Source organism: Lissotriton helveticus, chromosome 1_1 (assembly GCF_964261635.1).
Source record: "Lissotriton helveticus chromosome 1_1, aLisHel1.1, whole genome shotgun sequence".
Taxonomy (NCBI): domain Eukaryota; kingdom Metazoa; phylum Chordata; class Amphibia; order Caudata; family Salamandridae; genus Lissotriton; species Lissotriton helveticus.
In genome coordinates, this window is record NC_136057.1 from 1,993,821,879 (window position 1) to 1,993,842,959 (window position 21,081).

The following is a 21,081-nucleotide window of genomic DNA, read 5'->3' on the forward strand; positions in this document are numbered from 1 at the left end:
CCTGAAGCAGGTAAACAGGAGGCAAACCACATGAGGCTTGGAGGACAGGTCCAGTCCTTAAGTACAAGCAGGATTCAGGTGTCCTTGTGTGAATCCTCTTCTTCCAGCTGGAGTCAGGGTTGCCTTCTTTTTGGAGTTCCCCCAGGTCAAGGAATGGTCTGAGAAGTCAGTGGTGCAGGTGCCAGATTTATCCTGTGCATTAGCCAGTGATTGGAGGAATTATTTTCCTGAATTCTAAGAAGGTTTTCACAGTCCCACCAACCCCTTTTGCAGCACTTCCTCTTTGCCTTAATCTACAATTACCCAGAATTTCTTGTTGCAAGATGGTGGGACCCAGCTGCCACCAGGCAGGCCTGTATTTAGCTTCCCAAGCACTCCTCTTTGCTCTTTGAGTTTAAAGCTTAACTAACATGGGCTATTAAGCAAATAGCCTCCTACTTCCAGCTTTCATTTTATTGTAGCTCAGGATTGTTCTTTAGCATGAGATTTGTTTTTCTCGAAGTGCGGGGGCAAAAACAATCAAAATATTAACAACACTTCTACTAACAAAGAAACAAACTTATTGACTTTGACGATGGTTGTTTACCATCTCTCTAAACTATTGTATCGAAGTTCCAGTAGCCAGTTATGTGCTGTATATGGTGGTTTAGGCCACTGTGTATGTTAATGAAAATGCTTTCTTTGTACAATCTGGTAAGAAAAGTACTATTGATGTTTAGGAGCAGGTGCATGTTGAAACAGGAAGTGAGCAATGGAAGCTTCTAATTGGAAAAGGTATTTAACATGATTTTGGACAGTGCATTCCTGTACTACAACAGTCCCAGGTAAGATATCAGAAGGTATATTTAGGTTTGATAGAACTAAAAAAGAGGTAAAAGTCACATTTTTATGTAATCTCATAGGGAATTTAATGATAGAAAATTCCCACTTACAGATAAAAATTGATTAACGAATAGTCAACATTAAGACAAGTTCATAGAAATTGCATATTATCTAATCATATCTTCCGAGACCCAATAAAAATAATTGCATCCATTTCTGTAAAGCATCTATACATCTGCAAAAACTTGCAGCTAGGATTCTGTAAACATTCACCTTCTATTTGTGCAGAAATACTATTGGTGATGTTTTTTAGGTTGACACAACAGAGGGTTTTGTAAGGGAGTCCAATGGCTGGATCAACTCAAAATTCAGGATAATCACTACGTTAAGTTCTACATTTAAATTCATTGCATGTATAGTTATACGATGTGGACACCCCAAACATTTGGTATGGTCCGCCAATTGTGGACCAACACTGAACACCCTTCACATATTAATCCTCCAGCAAGCAATGTTTAAACTGAGAGGTTATTGTGTTCGTTAAGTAAGACAGTGAGTACATGTTTTGAAAGTCCAGGTGTAATGTTTTCACTTTCGAATGGCATTACTGGGTTAGCCAGAGGTGAAAAATTGGCAGTTTTAGAAGACCTTTTGAAGACTTCACACCCATCCCTATTTAAAATAATGTGGGCCATTTGGAAACTGCGTAAACCGTATTTATTTGCATTTCCATTTTTGAGGTCTGAAATTCTTGAAGAGAGGAAATTTAAAACAGATTTTGAATACTGATCCCCATCCGCCGGGTTCTTCTGGCAGTGTTCATTATAGAATGTATCTAATGAATTCCTCATGCTTGGGTTGACGCTACTACTTTCTTCATCGCCAGTGGAAAACACTTTTTTGTCATAACTGCAGAAACTAGTCTGATAAGTGTCCCCAATCAGGTGATCGTTGATTTTAGACTGCAATTCATTAAAATGATCATCACTAACTTCAGTGTTGCTTTGTTGAGAAGACGTGGAGTTACCATTCACTTGCATTGAAAATGAAGGAGACTCAAACAAGGGTCCAAAACCAGCCACCTCATTTGTCCTTCTGTAATTATTGGGTTTTGGAACCATGGCTGCTTTTCGGCCATAGGTGAATGATAGGTCAAGCACATTGCTCAGTTCCGATAGCTGGCTTGGGCTGGTTTCATTTCCTTCCATCATGTAACTGATAAAAAAAAGTGAGAATCAATGAGGAGTTTTGGGTTTGCATTCAAATTATCATTCTGAACAGCATGTTAATAGTCTGAGCCTCAACGAATCGTTGCGCATTGAACATCCTGGACTGTACTTGCTCAATCATCAAACCTTCTTAAAATGGGGGCTTCGGATGAAAGCTCAGGTTTTTATCTCAAACTGTATCTTTCAGCTCCACCTGCTCCTATAAAACAAAAACATTAAACTTAATTCAAGATGACAAACCAAAACAAAGATTAAACGTGTTTCATAACTAATATTTATAGGTAGTGAGCAAAAATCACAATATCGACATTCTTTAGAATGTTGGTGTATGTGCGCTTAATGAATTATATGATTTTTTAAAATATCAACGCTGGCATTAGTCAAGAAGCTTGGCGCTTCCAAATTAAGCCTAATAACACAGATGGCAAAGATACCTATAAACAGTGGTACAATAACATGGTTTTCGCAAACGTTTATCAATCTTCCCGGCAAATTCCAAAGGCAAAAGAACAGCAGCCCTGTTTCAATCTGTGCAGCTAACATGCGCTGATAGTCTTTATACCCAACTATTTTTCACAATGTGAAAGACTGCTCACTCATCAGCACACTTACAGTTCTACAGCACCAAGGGCTGACATCTCAAACTTAGTAGGAGCTCGTGGCAAGCCACCTGCTTCTGCAGTACTGTGTTCCCCCCCTTTTAAACATGATGAAATTGGTACACCTCTCAATGTTATATTGAACGTACCTACGAGTCCCTAGTATATGATACAAAATTATACCCAAGTTCAGTCAGTGAAATTTCACAAGTGGATTAAAGCACCCATTGTTCATTCACTAGAGTGACCTTGTAAATATGACTGCAGGCCTATCCTCTGTAGCCTGGCTGAGCAGTTTTAAACAGAAAATTCAACCTATTAAAAAAAAACCTTATGACAGGCTTAAACCTTCCTAAGTCGCCCTAAGTAGCCATTACTGCCCATAAGCCAGGGGGCATGGCATTTAAAAGTAGGACATGTAAGAATTTTATGTTAAACATGTCCTTACCGCAAAAAGACACAAAATGGTATTCATGCTGTAGCAGGGTTGTCTTTTCCACAGGAAAGAATTGAGATACAATATTAAATATAATATTATCTCCAGCTAGGAGACACTTACAAATGTAATTCTTGAACTTTTTACAATACTTATCACAAGCCCAATTCACTGGTGAAGTCAGATTTTTAACAAATATTTTGTAAAAGTTCATTTTAGAGTTACCTTTTCCCCCGACTAAAGCCTCGGGAGGCCAATTTGCACGACATCCAACTGTTACCCAGAAGCTGAATAGCCCCATAGATGAGGTATGGACTTGCTCCCTGAGCTCAGATAAAGGTGTGGAGAGGATTTCTGTTCCTCAGGCAGGGTGGCTAATGATGAAAAAGTGGGTAAGGTTACCACTGGGAACAATTGTCAATTGGTTAGGGAGGAACCAGGAGTCGCCTAAACCCACACGCTGTTGGGAAGCATAAATGTAGAACCCATCATACCCTCCTCACTACACTTAATAGACCTGTGGAAAAACATAAGAGTACTGGACCGGATGTCTGATGAGAAGAGAGCCTCTTGTACCAAGGACAAAGAAGTGTGTATACCAAGGTCAAAGAAGGCAGACCTCATGTTCAAGTTACAGGGACACAATACGCTACAAGAGTCTTTTTCTGCTACTGCTGCTGAGCTGACAAGTTCCAACTGGACCTGCCCTGGACCCTGCTGCTGGCCTCTGCTAGAGCAATTCTTAAACCCTTCCTGCCCTGCCCCTCCCCTCCCCCCCCCAACACCTACAGAGGACCTGGACCAATTTGCCCAGGGGATCCGAAGAAGGTATCTTGCCGTTGGGCCAAAGATTTTTGTTGATCATGTTTGGAGTTTTTCCATAGCAGGTAATCAGATTCTGCGACATCTTGCAGAGAAGGGACTCAGCCTTGTGGTACCCTCTTCGGCTCCAGCCTGAAGCTTTGTCCCACTGGAAGGATCTGTGCTCCATAAAAGTGCCTAAGTCTGAAGGTAGAAATCTTAACCTGGTGAGGTGCCAAAAGAGTCAATGAGCTTCACTGAGACCTCGTCCAATGGATGTCTGACGACGTGGAGCCATCTTCAGCCACAGCCTTCTGTCTATACCCGCTGAGTATTTTTGACTTTCATTTCAGAGATTAATTACAAAGGCAAAACTTTACAACCCGTTTGAACCTGGGTTCTAGAGCCAACCATGGCTCCTTCGCGTTCAGCCTTTACTTGTGCCTAGGTACCAGTCAAGTGCAATCAGAAGATCTCGGTTGGCGCCTAATGCTTTTTGGCCCTATTTTTGTATTTAACCTTTAAAAGTTCATGTCTCTTCCCTTATTGGACTTTCATTGGTTTGCTGTCATTTTTTTATTTAAATATTCTCTAAACTTGTTTGGGAGTTTTCTTGTGTTTTGATTTTATTATGGTTTTGGTATTCCACAAATACTGTAAACATTGGCTCTAAGTAACTCTGTCTGCTTTATGCCATAGCAACAGGGATTTGAGCTCAGGTTACTTTAGTGACTTTATTGGTTTACACTGACAAGGGCTGCTGTGCAAAACAGCTCAAAGAACAGGATAAAAAGGTGGTATGATGCTGGGAGCACGGACTGCACCATTGCATCATTTTATTTTCAGCCATTTTGCACAGCTGCTCTGTCACTACTTTGCAGCTGCTGAGGATTCATGGAGAAGGAAGCTGGTGTTCCCTAATGTGCAGGGCAATAGGACCAGGAGTGTGCATGATGTGTATTTTAGGGGTGCAATTCAGTAATTTGAGACGCTTCTCATTGGGACCTGTTTCTTGGCAGTGACCTGCAAACCTGGGAATTTTCTAGATGGTGAGTTCAAAATGCAGTGAGAAGACTTGCTGAAGGTTTGGGTCTGACAAAAATATTTGTGCCACCCCCACTGTTTCAGAGTATCCACTCCTCCCCCATTTGTTACAATAGTAGCAGGCCAAGATGCAGGGTCACTTTATTCAAGCCCTCTGTGATGGGGTGGGTAGGGGTCCATTACAAAGCCTAGAGGGGCAGTGTTGGAGGAAGATTGTGTCTCTTTTAGAAGGGATACTTGTGTATGCCTGTATGCGTGTTTATCGTTATGGTGTCTGCATATCAGTGAGTATGTGTCAAGGTGATTGTGTACAATTGTCTCTGGCCATGCTTGCCTGTATGTGTGTTTACCTCAAAGTTGATGGGAATGCATATGCCTTAATGTATGTAAGCATGTATGCGGTTATAGTGGTCTGTGTGCTCTTCATTGCTAATCTCTTCTCAATACATCTCTGATTAGTAACTTTGTGTTTCTGTATGGGATGTGACTGTATTTACACATCTGTATGTGTGTCTTTGTGGTGTATCTGCGGTGTGCATGTCCCTTTAAGTAGCTGGTAATGTTTGGGGTGTATTGCTTTGCTTGGTTCCGTCACTTTTATATTTTCTGTGCACTAGTTACAGCCTGTGTAAGAATTTCAGCTGGTTGTTAAGCCGATGGGCACCTGTTTTCTCAAGAGGGAAAAATGAAGGTCTGTGAGGCAACCCCAAACCGTTGGGCTGGGGGCATACCCAAACCCAATATATTTAACTAAAACTAATGGAGGGTCTTCTGCACCTACAGAGGGCACGAGCCAGAGACTGACGAGGCCGGAACAAAACAAAAGAGCAGCAAGGCTGAGGTGATGCATACTTACACACATGCTCTCAAGATTCTGAGGTCCACGAGTAGCTTACCCAGGCCAGGTTATGTGTTTTACATTCGGTGGTCGTTTGTCTAGATTCTAGATTGTATAATAGGATGAATAGCCTGCAGTGCTTAATTTGTAAAAGAATAATTGCCAGGGCTCTTATCAGGAGGCCACTCAGCTTGCACCACACATTGCCCCTGTCATGCTGCCAATGATATTAACACAACTAACAATCACACTTCTACAAGTGTGACAATTCGGACTATTTCAAGCTCCCATAGCTATAAAAATGTCATGGGCAGCAGGCAATAGTCACGGTTAATGTATATTGAATAAAATATTAAGTGTTGTTCTGGTCAACTGTAGATGAGACAGCACCACCTTGTGGCATGTTGTCACAAGCGGTGGTCTTGACAATTAAGTGCTGGTGCGAGCTCTGGAAATCACTGGCTCAAATTAAGCACTGTATAGGACTACTCGTCCCAGAATGCAAATCAAAAGCCTGGACTGGATATGCTACTTGAACATAACCCTGTGAAACTTATGTGCTCTGACACACGCAAGAACAAGACTGTACCGAAAGGAATAATCCTCCCATGGCAACCAGGCAGAAAGGGAATACAGCACCAAGAAAGACAGGGCAAATAGCATAGAATAGAACTTTGGAAAGTCAGGAAGGCTGAGTCACTCCGCAGCGGACCAGCACAGGGCACCATTAGGACTGGATGCAATCACAGAGCATGAGCACATAACGCAGAGAACTGGACACATCAAGAGAGATTTGCTGGTACACAGCACAGAGGTGCAGCTGTCATGAACAAAGACACTGTCCAAAGGGGACTGTAAGCACAGTCTGGAGCATCTGGAGCTGGTCCTTGGCTCGGATGAAGAAATCAGGCTGTGCATTCGTGTGAACCGCTAGACTGCGCCACTTGTGCACAGCATGTACACCTGGTGCAAGCAGAGTACACCTCTGTCAAAGCAGAGCGCTCCACTACTTGCTGAATCATTGGGTGGTAGCCGTGCAGGTAAGTGATACAAAACTGGAGAGAAGCGCGCTGCTGACTCTGGGTGCCGCGCTACGAGAATGCCAGAGAAGGCAAGAGGAGAAGAAAAGGGAGAGTGGGCAATGCTACGGTGAAGGAGAGGGACTGCAGAGGCATACACTCTTCTAAGAGTGCATGCTGAAAAGTTAGAAAAGAGTACCCACAGGAGCCTGTGGCCAGTGGAAGGACACTGGACACCAGAAGCAGTACTTGGCCCAGGCTCCATGGCATGGATGAAGACTGAACCACAGGCAGAAGACTGAGGCGAGGAGGATGCAATGCCCAATAAGAATCAAGCAAAGGAGACCCATGTGGGAGCCAGCCAATGGGTAAGTAAAGTGATGTAGAAGCCCCTGGGAAGCAAACTTTGGTAAGTAATGGGCGGGCTCTAAGTCCCTTTTATTTTATTTTAATACAAGCGATTTCAGAAGCGCTATGGAGGCGAAAACAAAAAAAATTGAATTCTCCACGAAGCAGCAAAAGGTTGTTTGTAATAGACGGCCCTGGGAACCAGCCTGTAAAGTAGGATCTTGAATAATATCCAAAAAACAATGGGTAATCGTGATTAAATTAGCTCAGTGAGACTTGCAACATGTAATGATTTGACAAACCATTACCCACATTGCAGGCAGGAAAGGGAAATAAAGTTAAACAAGCAGGGGCAACTCAAAGTGGCTTGGCTTTTGCATAGTGCCTGCACAAACCAAAAACGTTCATGCAAGCACTCACCTATAGCAAATAAGCAGCACAAAACGCCTAGATAACCACGCTCACATAAGCAGATACAGCTACCCATCTATAGATATATCAAGGCATCTATGCAAACAGATCTTGGAAATAGTCACCAGAGCATACAAAAACGTACAAATACACTGGAACTCAAAAACAGATGCGCAGACCCTCTGCCCCCAAAATGCACACAAGGAAACACACAGATTGGCGTCACAGGGGTACGAAAAGCAAGATACGCAGATTGGTGAATGCCTAATTGGTTCCGGAATGATTCAGGCTCCATGTCCACTTTTTAGGTCTCGCCTAGGCAGCGCTAGCGCTGCCTCTGCGAGACATGCTGTATTCAGGATATGGGCTTTAAAAGCTCTGCCCCTTTCCAAGGACTACCCCTGTTACATGTATTGTTAATCAGAGCTTGTAAGCACTATTTCTTTCTTTCAGATGGGGCACTCGAGACCAGTGCTGTGGGTTACAGAGCTCTGTTGTAAACAGGGCTGTAAATATTCCTCTTATCTTGCCACCTTTGCTGTGCATTCAAAGACTGAGGTCAGACTTTAACGAAAGCATTTTGACAAGAAATTAAACTGGAATTTTTCTTTTTCTTAGACTACATGTCTCAGTCTTACACTTTTTTAATTTTTGCTTTTAAAACTGCAAAGAAAAACAAAATATTAGGTGCAAGACAGGGACATGGTATCTAAAGCAACTAAAAATTCCATTTTAATTGCTCGTCAAAATGGTTTAGTTAAAGTTTGTTGCTGCATGCGGTTGGTGTAGTTCATAGCATTCCTGGCAAAACAAAACAAGGGGAAAGAACCAGACCTTGGACTTTGAATGCACCACAAATGTGGCAAGCTAAGAGCAAGATTTTCAGCCCTGACCTAAAATGCCAAATCCTTGAGCTCTGTAGACGATCAATATCCCCGGTCTAGGGCTTCTGACTACCACTGTTTTCGGACCAAATGCTCCTTTTGCAATGTAATAGGTCTTGCATTACTGACAATAATGCAACGCCAATAGGTCAAGACCTATTGCATTGCAAATGTTTGTATTGTTTTGAGGACTGAGAATAGGGTTCATTTCACCTTAGCAATTCATGCCACCCCAAAGACATGGCATAATCGGCCAGTCAAAATAAAGAAGACATTAGAACCGCTTTTTTTAATCGTAAGTTTGCGCAATTTTGACAGTGTTGTGGTGGCAGTGACTAGGCAATATGTCTGTCGGAGCGGTATCTGCATTCTTCTCAACTGCGCACTATGATGACTGCCTCGTTTGGCTTCTTGCACCTCTTCGCAAATACTGTGCTTTTATCTCAGACTGTACACAAAGTTCTTTAATTCGACTCTTCGTATTTAGTTTCGCCAAGAATCCCTCCTGCCTAACTCCTGCTGCATCTTCTCTGGCTGAGGAAGATTCTCGCAAAGTTCACTCACCATGAGGCTTCTATTACCCCAAGTCGGCAGCACCTCACAGTTCTAATGAAAATACTTTTGCTGTGATTCTGTAGCACTTGCTTCTATGATCTGCTCGCATTCTGGAGCACTGTACGTAATGGTGTCACTAACACCAGTAAATTAAATGTGAAGGAAGCGCCTGTGTTCTCAGTTTGCTCCCACCAGTGCTCTCTGCACTAACAAATCGCTATAATTGCCAAGTTTATAACCTCCTAACATTTGTTAGATGGACATTGCCTGGGCAGGGACTTTAAGGGTGTGTCTGCATCATAACTGTCTCTTTTTCTCAAGTTACGTCAACTGGCTAATGTTGGTGGGTCTTTGCTCCTTCGGGGTGCGGGCCACAGAGTCTTCGGCGGCTCTCTCAGTATTCCCTTATCTTGTTGTCTTATGGAGGACAATCCTATCCACTGTGTTGAGATGCGCAGGTCAGGGTCATTATCACAACAAGTGGATGCAACCTGGACAGCTCCAATCCGTACTTTTAATTTTTCACAGCTCAGTCTTACATGTGCCACACCACATGATTCACAGATTTTCTAAGATACTAACAAGCCACCTCTGTGCCTTCATTCGTGCTGAAAAGAAAGAAAACCACAATGCAGAGGTTACAAAGGCAGATCATGTGTGTGTGTGTGTGTGTGTGTGTGTGTGGGGGGGGGGGGGTCTGCCAGCCTGTCCCTCTCCCTTGCTCATGCTCGGGTTGGCAGTAGCATTTTTTATTTTTAAATACATCGGAAAATCATTCAAATGTTCGGTGGCATTGTAGGGACTTTTTGAATTTTGCAGAACTCTACCTAAATATGTACACTATATTTTCAATGTCATCTGATATTATAACCGATATTAATATAAAAAAAATATGCATGTGCAACACATGCCTCAACTCTTGTCGTCCAACATGTTTTGCTCTTCCTAATGAGGACATTTTTCCCTGCAGTATTCTAAAATGGGTGTTTTGTTTCTTATTCATGGCAATGAATGGGTAATGGGGTGTGTTATGTATGTTGTATACAATTGCTGGTAAATTCCAATGGTTTTGTACATTCGAATCAGACCGGTAACTCTATTTTTTAGGTCTCGCATAGGCAGAGCCTGCACTGCATGAGCTCTTTTGAAGAGACATGTATCTTGGATATTGACTTCAAAAAACACCCCTCTTTTTCATTGGTTCCTCTTACTGTCTTTTAGAAATGCTGGCTTTTCATTGGTGTTTTTTTTGGAATACTGTATCCTACCATGAGAACTGGCCCTCTTACATGTGTTCTTACTGTTCAGGTTATTTATACTTGGAACTTTTTTTTTTTTAGTGACCCTGCCTCTTTGCTCGTTAACTGTTCTGTTTACTTGTGCAATGAAACTTCCGTGGCATCATCGTCTTGGCTTCGCTTTACCTACCTGTGCCTCCCCATCACCCCTCCCACAACACTCCTTTGGTTGTGTCCCTCAATCCCCCAGTGCCCCCCCACCCCTCCCACAACACTGCTCGCAGGCCCCCATAATTTGCACTTCAGTGCCCTCATTTACCGTCCACCCCACCCCTGCACAAAACTTCCTGCCCGCCCCCAAGATTGCTGCATTGAATTCTTATGTTATTTTACATTAAACGCTTTTATTTATATAGCGCATCTGGCCATGGGCTCAGACAAATGAAACAATCAGCCCATTACCCACACAAGGGTGTGGAATGTAATAAACTATCTACTTGTCCATGGGAGAGGTTGCTTCATAAATCTACTTGTCCTGTAAATAAAATTCACTAGTCCCTTCGGTGCCACGTAGTGCAGGGACAAATTATGGCAACAATCACATTATGTAAACGTTCTGATATTAGTCTTTTTGATTATGCTAGGGCTCATACAATAGTAGGATTTGAACTCTAGCAATTTTATTATTCTATCACCTTTCCATAGATCTGCATACTGAGGCTGGAGGTTGCATTAAGTCAGTTCCCGGGTTTGAATGCCTTTTTGAGTCTGAGTAAACCTACTAAACTGCATGTTTTAGCAGTTTTCACCAGCTCTTCTCTAATCTTTTCCCATCCTGAGAAAGGTTGTAAATTTACTCCTGATAATGGTAGAAGTAAAACTTCTTCCAGGATTGGGGAAAAAGTGGTTGGAGGAAAAGTGAACTTGGAAACGCTCAACAGATTATCGCATGAGCAAATCTATACCTGCATATTTGCTCGTGCTAAAAAGCAGTTCAGAAATATTTTCTAGGAGTACGATTTCCTGGCCTGCTTGTGTAAATTCATGACAGCCTTAAATCTGCACTAATGCAAGGACATAGAGCATGGGTGAAAATGTGTTACTTTCTTTAACCGGTTTCATGCGCCCGCGATTTTGCGGAAGTGCGGCACTTCCACAAAACGGGCGGGGCCACGTCGGCCATTGGCTGACGGCAGCACTGGGCAGGTAGTGCTGCCGTCAGCCATGGCCGACGGCAGCATGGAAGGGGTTAATAGCGCCCGTATTTAGGTCTGGAGTTAAACAAGACCTTTTGTTTTTATTAAAAGTCCATCTATCCATCCACCCATCGACTGGCTTCCGCTCTGCACACAAAATAGTTTTGTTAAGTTTCAGGAACTACTGTGTTCATGTGGGCTTTTCAAGACCAAAATATTATTGTTTTTGCCAATGTTTAGGGTGGTGAGGACCTAGCAGCTCCCACACAGTTTTACAATAATATCAAAACAAGATATGCATTGACAAACCCAAAAGGCTGGTCACTAATAGCAGACCTAATGGCTTTGCCAGTGCTTATTTATTTTCATGTTTCTCATTATCTTGTTGAAACTGGTTGCACTGATTTTCCATTAAGAATATTTTTGGGAAATTCTAGCATGCATCAACATATTTTACAAATGATGCTTCAAAGAAATGTCACCCAATATTTCATTTTAGTTTAGTAAAAAGTCTTTTTTCCTAGTTGCATCTTTTTACGAACATTTTATTTTGAAAGCAAAGGATCATCAATCTTGCTTTCAAGCTTCTACAGATATTTGCATCTAATTAGAGAGCATTCTGGGAGCAATGTATGTAGCATCATATTGTTAAACTTTGCTAACGTATTTACACAATTTTACACTGAAACCACTGTTAGCTTAGACGTGTAGTCATTGGTTACAACATTTCCTAGGAGCGCTCACCCTAATAAGAAAGGCATTGTGGTAATGAACCATAAATGCAAGTTCGAACGGGGACAACATTAACATATGAACACAAATATTATCTTAACTGCAGACAAAGCCCTTCTTTGATCCACAATGTGATACTTTAAACTGGCAGCCAAAGGGTTTGCGCTGCAGGGGGTTGGGCCTACTTGTCCCAATGACAAAATGAAACTGGAAACTTGTTGTCCTTGACCTCAAACAGTATGTCCTGGGAGTGGGGCTATAGTAATGCCACATCCCTGACCACAGGATGTTGAGGTGACAGTAGACTCACATACGGATCCCCAGCTCACCAGCTCTCACCACTACGCCATATCCTTTGCCTAATGTTGCAGGGTGCTGTACCATATGTGGCCAAAAGACATCCCAAGGGATACCTAGGGATAGACTGTGGTACTGTGCCCTCACAATACTGCTTATTTTAATGTTGAGTCGAAACTGCCATTTCTTACTCCACGAGCTATGGCACCATTGAATGTGTCAACATAAAAGTTGGGCCTCTGTTTTAGGTTATAATAATGTTTTTATTTTCCCTTTTATGCTTAGAGTACACTTGTGCTGCTACAGCTGACTTTAGTGGGCTCGAATGTTATACAAGCTTGCTTTTGTGAAACCAACGTGAATATTCTGAAAATAACAAGGGGATACTCACACCCGCCAAGCTCTATGAGCTTCTTGATCACATATAAAGTAACAGCTGGGCTGGTACTGACGGAAAATAAACATTTCCTTTAAGTTTCTCTGGCATGTTTGCTGTCAGCCCCCTCTTTAATGGAGACGTTGTCAATCAAAGTTGTCACCGCTTGACCAAGATTAAATTATATTTCAAAGGATAACACAAGAAAGAGTCTCTTAAATTATAAGCAGAGATTCTTCCTGCGATCAATAAAAAGAAACCTTAGTTCCAAAGGAAACCACCTGCTTTGTCTGTTGATAACTGCAGTCAAAAATACATTTTTATTAAAAAACAAATCTGCTGAAAACTGTGTGCATTCTGGAACAAGCATTAGAAATACAACAGGTCCTGCATTTGTTGCAGTTAGAAATATTGGCATTATAAATGTCAATGTTTTTTACCTGCGCAATACATATGCCCTCCCTACCTTTGGCATTATAAATGCCAATGTTTTTTACCTGCGCAATACATATGCCCTCCCTACCTTAATAAAATAAAGAACTCCATTGTGTTATTAGGTGCTTGTTTCAACAGAGTCGGAACTGCCATTTTCATCATTCCTAGAGCTATGGCACCATTGCAGGTGTAATGTAACAAAAAACAACAGAGTTCTTTATTTTATTAAGGTGGGGAGGGCATATTTATTGCATCGTTAAAAAACATTGCCATTTATAATGCCAATAGCTCTAACTCCAACAAATGCAAGACCAATTGCATTTCCAATGCTTGTTATTTAGTCCTCCTGAGGAAGAAGACTTGTTGAAAGTGAAGAAAGTAGTGGAGTGACAACAGCTATTTATTCTGTGTTGTCGCACTTGAATAATAAAGTTTGCCCGGTGGAGGTAGATTTCAGTCTCCATGCCTATTCAATCCTTTCTTCATTTGCAGTGAACACATACATATATATATGCAACAACACTGCACTCTGAATGCCCCTTCCCTCGCCACCCTTTTGATTTAATCATCGATTTGCATCGGCACCATTGAATACGCAGTCTCTCAGAATAACGTCATTTAGGGTTGGCAGACTAACCCTCAGGATGCAGTGATTTGTTAAATGAAAACACATTACTAGTCATGTGGCCATTAGTGCATATGTAGAGATTTAACGATGGTTGCACACAACAGTTTGCATTTATTAACTTAACAAATGGAATTTTGTACACTAAACAAACATTTGGTATTTACACATAGCAGTAATGGTTTGCAACTGATTTGGCATTTTGCAGCTTTCTACATTAAAGCTTTCTATTTATTTCACTCTTTAAACTTGCAGTAAACACGACACGTGAGGAGTTTAAAGGGATGACCAGTTAAGTCAATCAGTGCACCAAACTTCTCACGGGCTAGGTTACATTTTACATGCAACACTGCTTTCATTTCCATTTCTCTCTAGCAGGGCCACCAATGAAAACTGCAGATGTAAGGAACATTTGAATGTGTACTGGATAAACTCCATTTCAAATGCACAACACTGGAATTTCTGTATTGCAGCAAATTGCAAATTCCTGAAATCCAGACTCTCCTACTATACAATAAACACTGGCAAACCAATAGGTCTGACATTAGTTGGTGTATATATTTTTTACAGATGTTATTGCATGTATGTGTCACGAAAAACAAATAGAATGAAGAGAAAACATCCAATCACTTAAACATCCCATGCCTTATCCTTTTTTAAGTAAAAAAAGATAACCATCGCATATACTTTTAACAGAAAAGTATGGGTGCTTCTTAGCAGACACAAGCTTAGTGCCGAAATTGAAATCCTTTATTGGTTTAAGTGCAGATTACAGGAAAATATTCTAACTGGAGCAAAGAAAAAAATTACTACTGGCTTTGAGTTACTCCAACAGTTTAATCACACAGGGGGCGACTGAAAGAAAGATTAGAACGAAAAAAGCATTGGCAAACTATAGTATTTGCGCCAGCTGTATTGCTTTAGTGTGATTCTCGGGGGAGAAAGTGTTATGCCCTTTCATTTTGTATGTAGAAGCAAATGGCCACGCTCTATGCCGTCCATATTAACGGTATGGAGACAAACTTACCATATGCCTCCAATGTCCTGTAAGAGCACAGGTTTTGTTCACAATGGGGTCATGGGCAATGCATAATGAGGAAGTTGCAACTGCATAGCTTAACCCCATCAGGCAACTTTCAGTGGTATTTAGGTTTTAGAATTAAGATGTTTAACCCCGGACAATTAGCTATCTACTCATATGTGGCTTGAAAGCAGCTTTATGTTAAAGTGCAACATTCATTTGAAAATCACATTTTGGTTTACCCATAACACTTGCCCAAATATATACATTTTTCATATATCAGAAACAATCATCAACAAGACTGTTATGAATGGCACATTTATTGAGGGGTTAGTACATGGGTTTGCCATGAAACCTTTATGAGTTTTAAATCAATTTCGTGGGTTCATTTATTCATGTGCCATGAAGTTTTGAAGCATTCAAAACGCTGTCACATTTTTCACTATATATCCTTTTAAGAATACTAAACTGAACTAATAAAATAACAGTGCAAACCAAAAATATATTTTTACCTTTCAGCAGCTGGGCTTAGGTAGTCTAAAGCAGCTTTCGTGAGGTTTCGTAGTATACTACTACTTTTCTGAGTGACTGCACAGGTCACAGTGGTGCATTTTCCAAACTGTATCACTGGTTAGGATACCAATTGAAATACAGAATCAAAGCAGTCTTGAGGTAGATTTGCAGTTCACAGGTGACCGTGTGCGACCACTGTAAACTCAGTCAGATGCTCAGCCCGAGATCCCATCAGAAGCTCGGGCCAAGGAGGCAATATGGCCAGATGGCTCCAACTGCTGGCCATGAAACATGGGGAACAAGGTACGAATTCCAACCTTGGCTGAGCATTTTATTAATCTCAGCAAATTGTCTCTATGCCGAAAATAAAAAGTCATAAGGTAGCGGGTGTCTGAAGCACTCGTATGTCCTTGGATAACGTTATCACTATGTAAAATTTCCAAAAATAAAATATGGATGCTACTTGTCACCCACATGCTCACTTCATCCACCAAAAATGAAGGACACGCTTTAACGTTTGATATCATAAAGAGATTCTCATCTAGTGGCTAAAAAGCAGTGTTTAATCCGAAAATCTATGATCAATCTCGGCTTCCCTGCCGCCCAAATTGTGTGATCCTACGCAAATATTTTATTTCAGGGAGTCTTTTTGTGTTTTATCACATATTATAGCACCTTCAAATATGGGACTTCAGGATGTGCATTGTACAAAAACCTTTCTTGTGTTCGATTACAGCCTATAATATTGCTTCATCTATTATAGGAATGAAGGTCTCAAATACACATGACAAACGAGTTACCCCTTGCCTCACTAATATCACTGTCGTCGGGGGAAGGGTGAGAAATGTTTTTCAGTGTGTGTTTAAAAACTCACTTTAAAAACATTCTTCTCAAAGCAGAGATATAATCAGATTTACTAAACTGCAACGCTCTCGCATGTTACAGAAGAACAATTGTTACTTACCTGTAAACAGGTGGTTCTCCAGTATTGGTGTCTTTCATAGATTCACATGCTTGAATATTCCCCGTCGTCGAAGTGGGAGTCCCACGGTATATAAAAAATAGCAATAATGCTAATATAACATAAATGATAACATCATCATAATAAAAATAGAGATAAAACACACTGTAAAACCTCTACAATGGTAACTTGCATAGGAAGACATTATAAGAGAAAAACTCATTTGTAACATATCAGTGTCATTATGTTGGTCCAAACTGCAGCCAATCAGGCTCAAGCACCCTCTAGAACCTTCTCCTCAGAAGCTCAAGCCCTCAGATTTTCGTAGCACTAGTAATAATAGCGCATGAGGAGAAGAGAGCCTCTGAGGGGAGGAAGGGTGGGTCGCATGTGAATCTATGAAAGACACCAATACTGGAGAACCACCTGTTTACAGGTAAGTAACAATTGTTCTTCTCCAGTATTAGGGGTGTCTTTCATAGATTCACATGCTTGAATAAAATAGATAGCAGTAACTCCTTAGAACTGGGATTGCTAATAGAATCTTAAAATGAAGCAAACATATAGCTTAAAAGCATATAGCAATCACAGAAGAAAAAGGAGGAGGGAACAGAGGCTCACCTTATTTAAAGAGATGGCGAAGCACTGCTTGCCCCACTGCGGTATCCGCTTCGTTGATGGAATCCAAACAGTAATGTCTGGTAAAAGTGTGCCTACTTGACCATGTTGCCACCCGGCAAATCTGGTGTAGAGGCACTCCGGCAAACAAGGCGGTGGAGGACGCCATCGCTCTCGTCGAATGCGCCTTCACTGGACACTGTAAAGGCTTGCCAGCTTGTTGGTGACAGTAGGATATGGCTGCTGAGAGCCATCTTGCAAGTGTTTGTTTCGTCACTGAATGTCCCCTCCGCATTCTTCCATATGCTACAAAAAGTTGATCGGATTTGCAGAAAGGGGTAGTCCTTGAAATGTAAAACTTTAGACAACGTCTGATGTCGAAAGAATGAAGTCGTTGTTCTGCCGGTGACTTTGGATCCGGGAAAAAAGTCTTTAAGAAGACAGGTTAGTTCAGATGGAAATCAGTAGGCACTTTTGGCAAAAATGAGGGATTGGTACGAAGAGACACTCCATCTGCCTTAAATTGCAAATATGGAGGCTTGATTGTGAAAGCGTGAAGATCGCTTACACGGCGAGAAGATGTTAGGGCCAAAAGCAACACGACCTTCCAGGTAAGAAATTTGGTGTCTGCCCTGTGAATTGGCTCAAAAGGAGGCTTCATGAGCTGTGACAATACCACATTGAGCTGCCATGCCGGAGGAGGGCGCCTGATAGGAGGAAACTTTCTGAAGAGACCTTTAAAGAATTGTCGGATTATTCTGGATGAGCAGAGAGACGTCGAGCCATCGTGTCTGAAACGTGAAATAGCTGCCAGAAAGACTCTCAAGGTGGCATGAGAGAGACCAGACTGAGCAAGACTCAGAAAGAAAGGCAACAGCTGCTCCGGGGCAGAAGTGAGTGGATGGACATTTGCTTCAGCGCACCAATGGCAAAAACGTTTCCACTTTAGCTTGTACGTTTTGATGGTTGATGAAGCTCTAGCAGAAGCCAGAATGTCTCTGCATTCTTGGGGCATGTTTAAGTTCGCAAATTCAAGGTATTCAGGTTCCATGCCCATAACGGAAGCGTGGTCGGGTCTGGATGGCATATTTGACCCTCGTCCATTGACAGGAGATCTGGACGTGGATGCAGATGAATGGGAGCGCATTGGGATAACAGAAGAAGTTCTGAGAACCAAGCCTGTCTGGGCCAACGAGGGGCGATCAGTATCAAGTAGCAGGGTTGCCTGCGCATCTTCCACAATGTTCTCGGTACCAACGGTATTGGAGGAAATGCATAGGCGAACAGGCCGCTCCAGTCCATGAGAAGGGCATTTCCGCTGGACTCTGGATGAGGATGCCAGCTCGCAAAGGCGGGGCACTTTCGATTCAGTGGAGTGGCAAAAAGGTCTATCATGGGATGACCCCAACGGCGGAACACCATGTCCAGAGTAGGCTGATGAAGCTCCCACTCGTGGGTCGATGACGTGGACCTGCTCAACGAATCCGCTAGGATGTTTGAAACCCCCGGCAGATGGACCGCCGTCAAGGAAATTTGATGACGAAGAGCCCAATTTCAGATCCTCTGAGCTAGCCGAGACAATGGCTGAGATCTTGTGCCGCCCTGTTTGTTCATGTACTGCATGCTGGTTGTTTTGTCCGTTTGAACCAGCACGGACTCCCCTTGCACCACGGGCAAAAAGGATCTGAGAGCAAGGAAGATCGCCATCAACTCCAGTCTGTTGATATGCCAATTTCGTTGTGTCGTCGTCCACTTGCCTTTGATTGAAAGGTCCAGGAGATGAGCACCCCAACCCTCCATGGACGCATCTGTGGTCAGTGTTAGATCCGGAGAATGGGCCAGAAACGAAACTCCTTCGTCCAGGTTGGATGGTTCTTTCCACCAAAGCAGACTGTCCTTCATGCGAGACGAGACTCGCACTAGGTCGTTGAAGGACCCTGACACTTGGCGCCATTGCAGGTCTAGTTCTTCCTGAATAGGACGAGTGCGTAGCCTGCAGTTCGGGAGCAGAGCGATGCAGGACGACGCCATCCCCAGAAATGACTTCAACGTCCGCACAGAAACTGACTGTTTTGAACGGATGATGGTGACCAGACGTTCTATCTTCCTCTGTCGTTCTTGGGAGATGAAGGTTTTTGATAAGCTTGTGTCTAGAATCGCTCCCAGGAAGTTTCTCCTTTGCAATGGTGCCAAATGTGACTTCTCCATGTTGATGGTCAACCCCAGTGACTCGAATGTCTGCAGGCAGAGACTTGTGTCGTGAGCCAGCTGTAGAGGAGAAGGAGATTTCAGAAGGCAATCGTCCAGATAAGGAAAAATCTGCACTCCTTGAAGACGTAGATAAGCCATGACAGGGGCCAGGACCTTCGTGAAAACACGAGGTGCCGATCGCAGGCCAAAAGGCAGCACCTTGAACTGGTAATGCATATTGCCCACCTTGAACCTCAGAAATTGGCGATGGTGTTGAAGAATCGGCACATGAAAATAGGCGTCTTGCAGATCTATTGTTGATAGGAAATCTCCGCTGCAGAGAAGCCGCAAGACTTCCGACAACGTTAGCATGCGGAAAGATTGCTGTTTCAGAAAGAAATTGAGCGCCCTCAAATCCAGTATAGGCCGCCACTCTCCCGTCTTCTTGGGAATGAGGAAAATACGTGAGTAGAAACCTGTCCCTTGTTGAGATATAGGAACCACTTCGACTGCCCCTTTTAGTATTAGAAGACGAACTTGATGTTGCAATTCCTTGAAATGGGGAGGTGGCGGGCCTGATGGTGGAGAATGTGGAGGAAACTCAACTCCAAGGCATGACCCTTGCGAACAATGTCTAATACCCATTGGTCCGATGTTATCAGAGACCATTGGGAATAAAACTGCGAGATTCTCCCTCCAACTCCTTGCGCAACTTGAGTCATTGACGTTTGTTGGTGGTACCCCTATAATTTGACTTTCCTCTATAGGGTTTCGACTGATTTTGGCGATTAGACTGTTGGCTGGAGTAACGCTGATTTCCTTGATTGTATTGGCGGTACTGAGTGTGTCCTCCTCGAAAAGTGGTGGAAGACGAACCTCTTCCACGCGCGCCACGAAAGGGCTGCTTCTTAAATTGCAAGGAACCTAGCGATTTTGCTGTATCGGTGTCTTTCTTTATTGACTCAAGCGCTTCGTCAATGTGAGCGCCGAAGAGATTCACCGTCATAGGGCATGTCGAGTATCTTCGACTGTACCTCCTGCCGGAATGAAGTGGATTTAAGCCAACCTTGGCGGCGGAGTGCCGCAGCACTGGCGAGGATACGAAAACCCGTACTTGCCACGTCAATCGCACAGTCGATCATTTCTTCTGATGCCCTCATGCCATCCTGAAGAATCTGTTGCGCTTCTGCTCTGGACGCTTCCGGTATCAGCGAAACTAATGCAGAAATATCTGACCACATTTGCCGATCGAAACGACCCAAAATGGCCAATGCATTTGCAGCACGAACGGACGTAGACGACATGGTTGAAATTTTTTTCCCAATAGCGTCCTAACGTCGACCCTCTCTATCAGGCGGAGCGGTGATAGGAGTCGCCGGGTTACGGGATCGTCGCTGCGCTGCCTGAGTGACCACCGAATCTGGCTTAGGATGCGAGAGCAAACAAGCGGGGGAACCAGCTGGAGCCTTATATTTCTTTTCTAGGCGAGGGACTTGTGCAGGCAAGGAGTTAGGAGCCTGCATGATCTTTATACCCTCTTTCCATACAAATTCTATAATAGGTATGGTGTGAATCTGTTTGTACGGTTGGTTTTTGAAATCATAGAGAAAACAGTCTTCCTGTCGTTGTGCTCTCGGTAATTTAAAGCGGTCCGCCGCTTTATTCATCAGCACATGGAAGCTTGCGATATCAACCGGAGGTGAATCACCAGCTTCTGTTTGCTGCGGAGAAGGTGTCTGTATCCGATAGTCATCGAAGTCCGCCATATTTGGATCCTGTTCCTCATCAGTATCCTGGGGTACTTCCCCCTCTTTTCTGTCCGACTCCTCCACCTCTTGCGCAACAGGTTGCGGAGTAATGGGGATAGTAGGGCGGGGACGCTCTGGCTGAACA

At 42.9% G+C, this 21,081-nt stretch overlaps 1 protein-coding gene across 2 annotated transcripts in view; it reads right to left on the reverse strand.

Annotated features, from left to right (window-relative positions):
* Positions 1-883: 883 nt before the first annotated feature.
* SHLD1 (shieldin complex subunit 1) overlaps positions 884-21,081 on the reverse strand; it is a 55,491-nt gene continuing 35,293 nt past the window's right edge. For both annotated transcript variants that reach the window (XM_078644320.1, XM_078644327.1), the window contains exon 2: positions 884-2,250. In XM_078644320.1, coding sequence (XP_078500446.1) covers positions 1,338-2,033 — 696 coding nt within the window. In that variant the 5' untranslated portion in view covers positions 2,034-2,250 and the 3' untranslated portion in view covers positions 884-1,337. The remainder of the gene's footprint in view (positions 2,251-21,081) is intronic.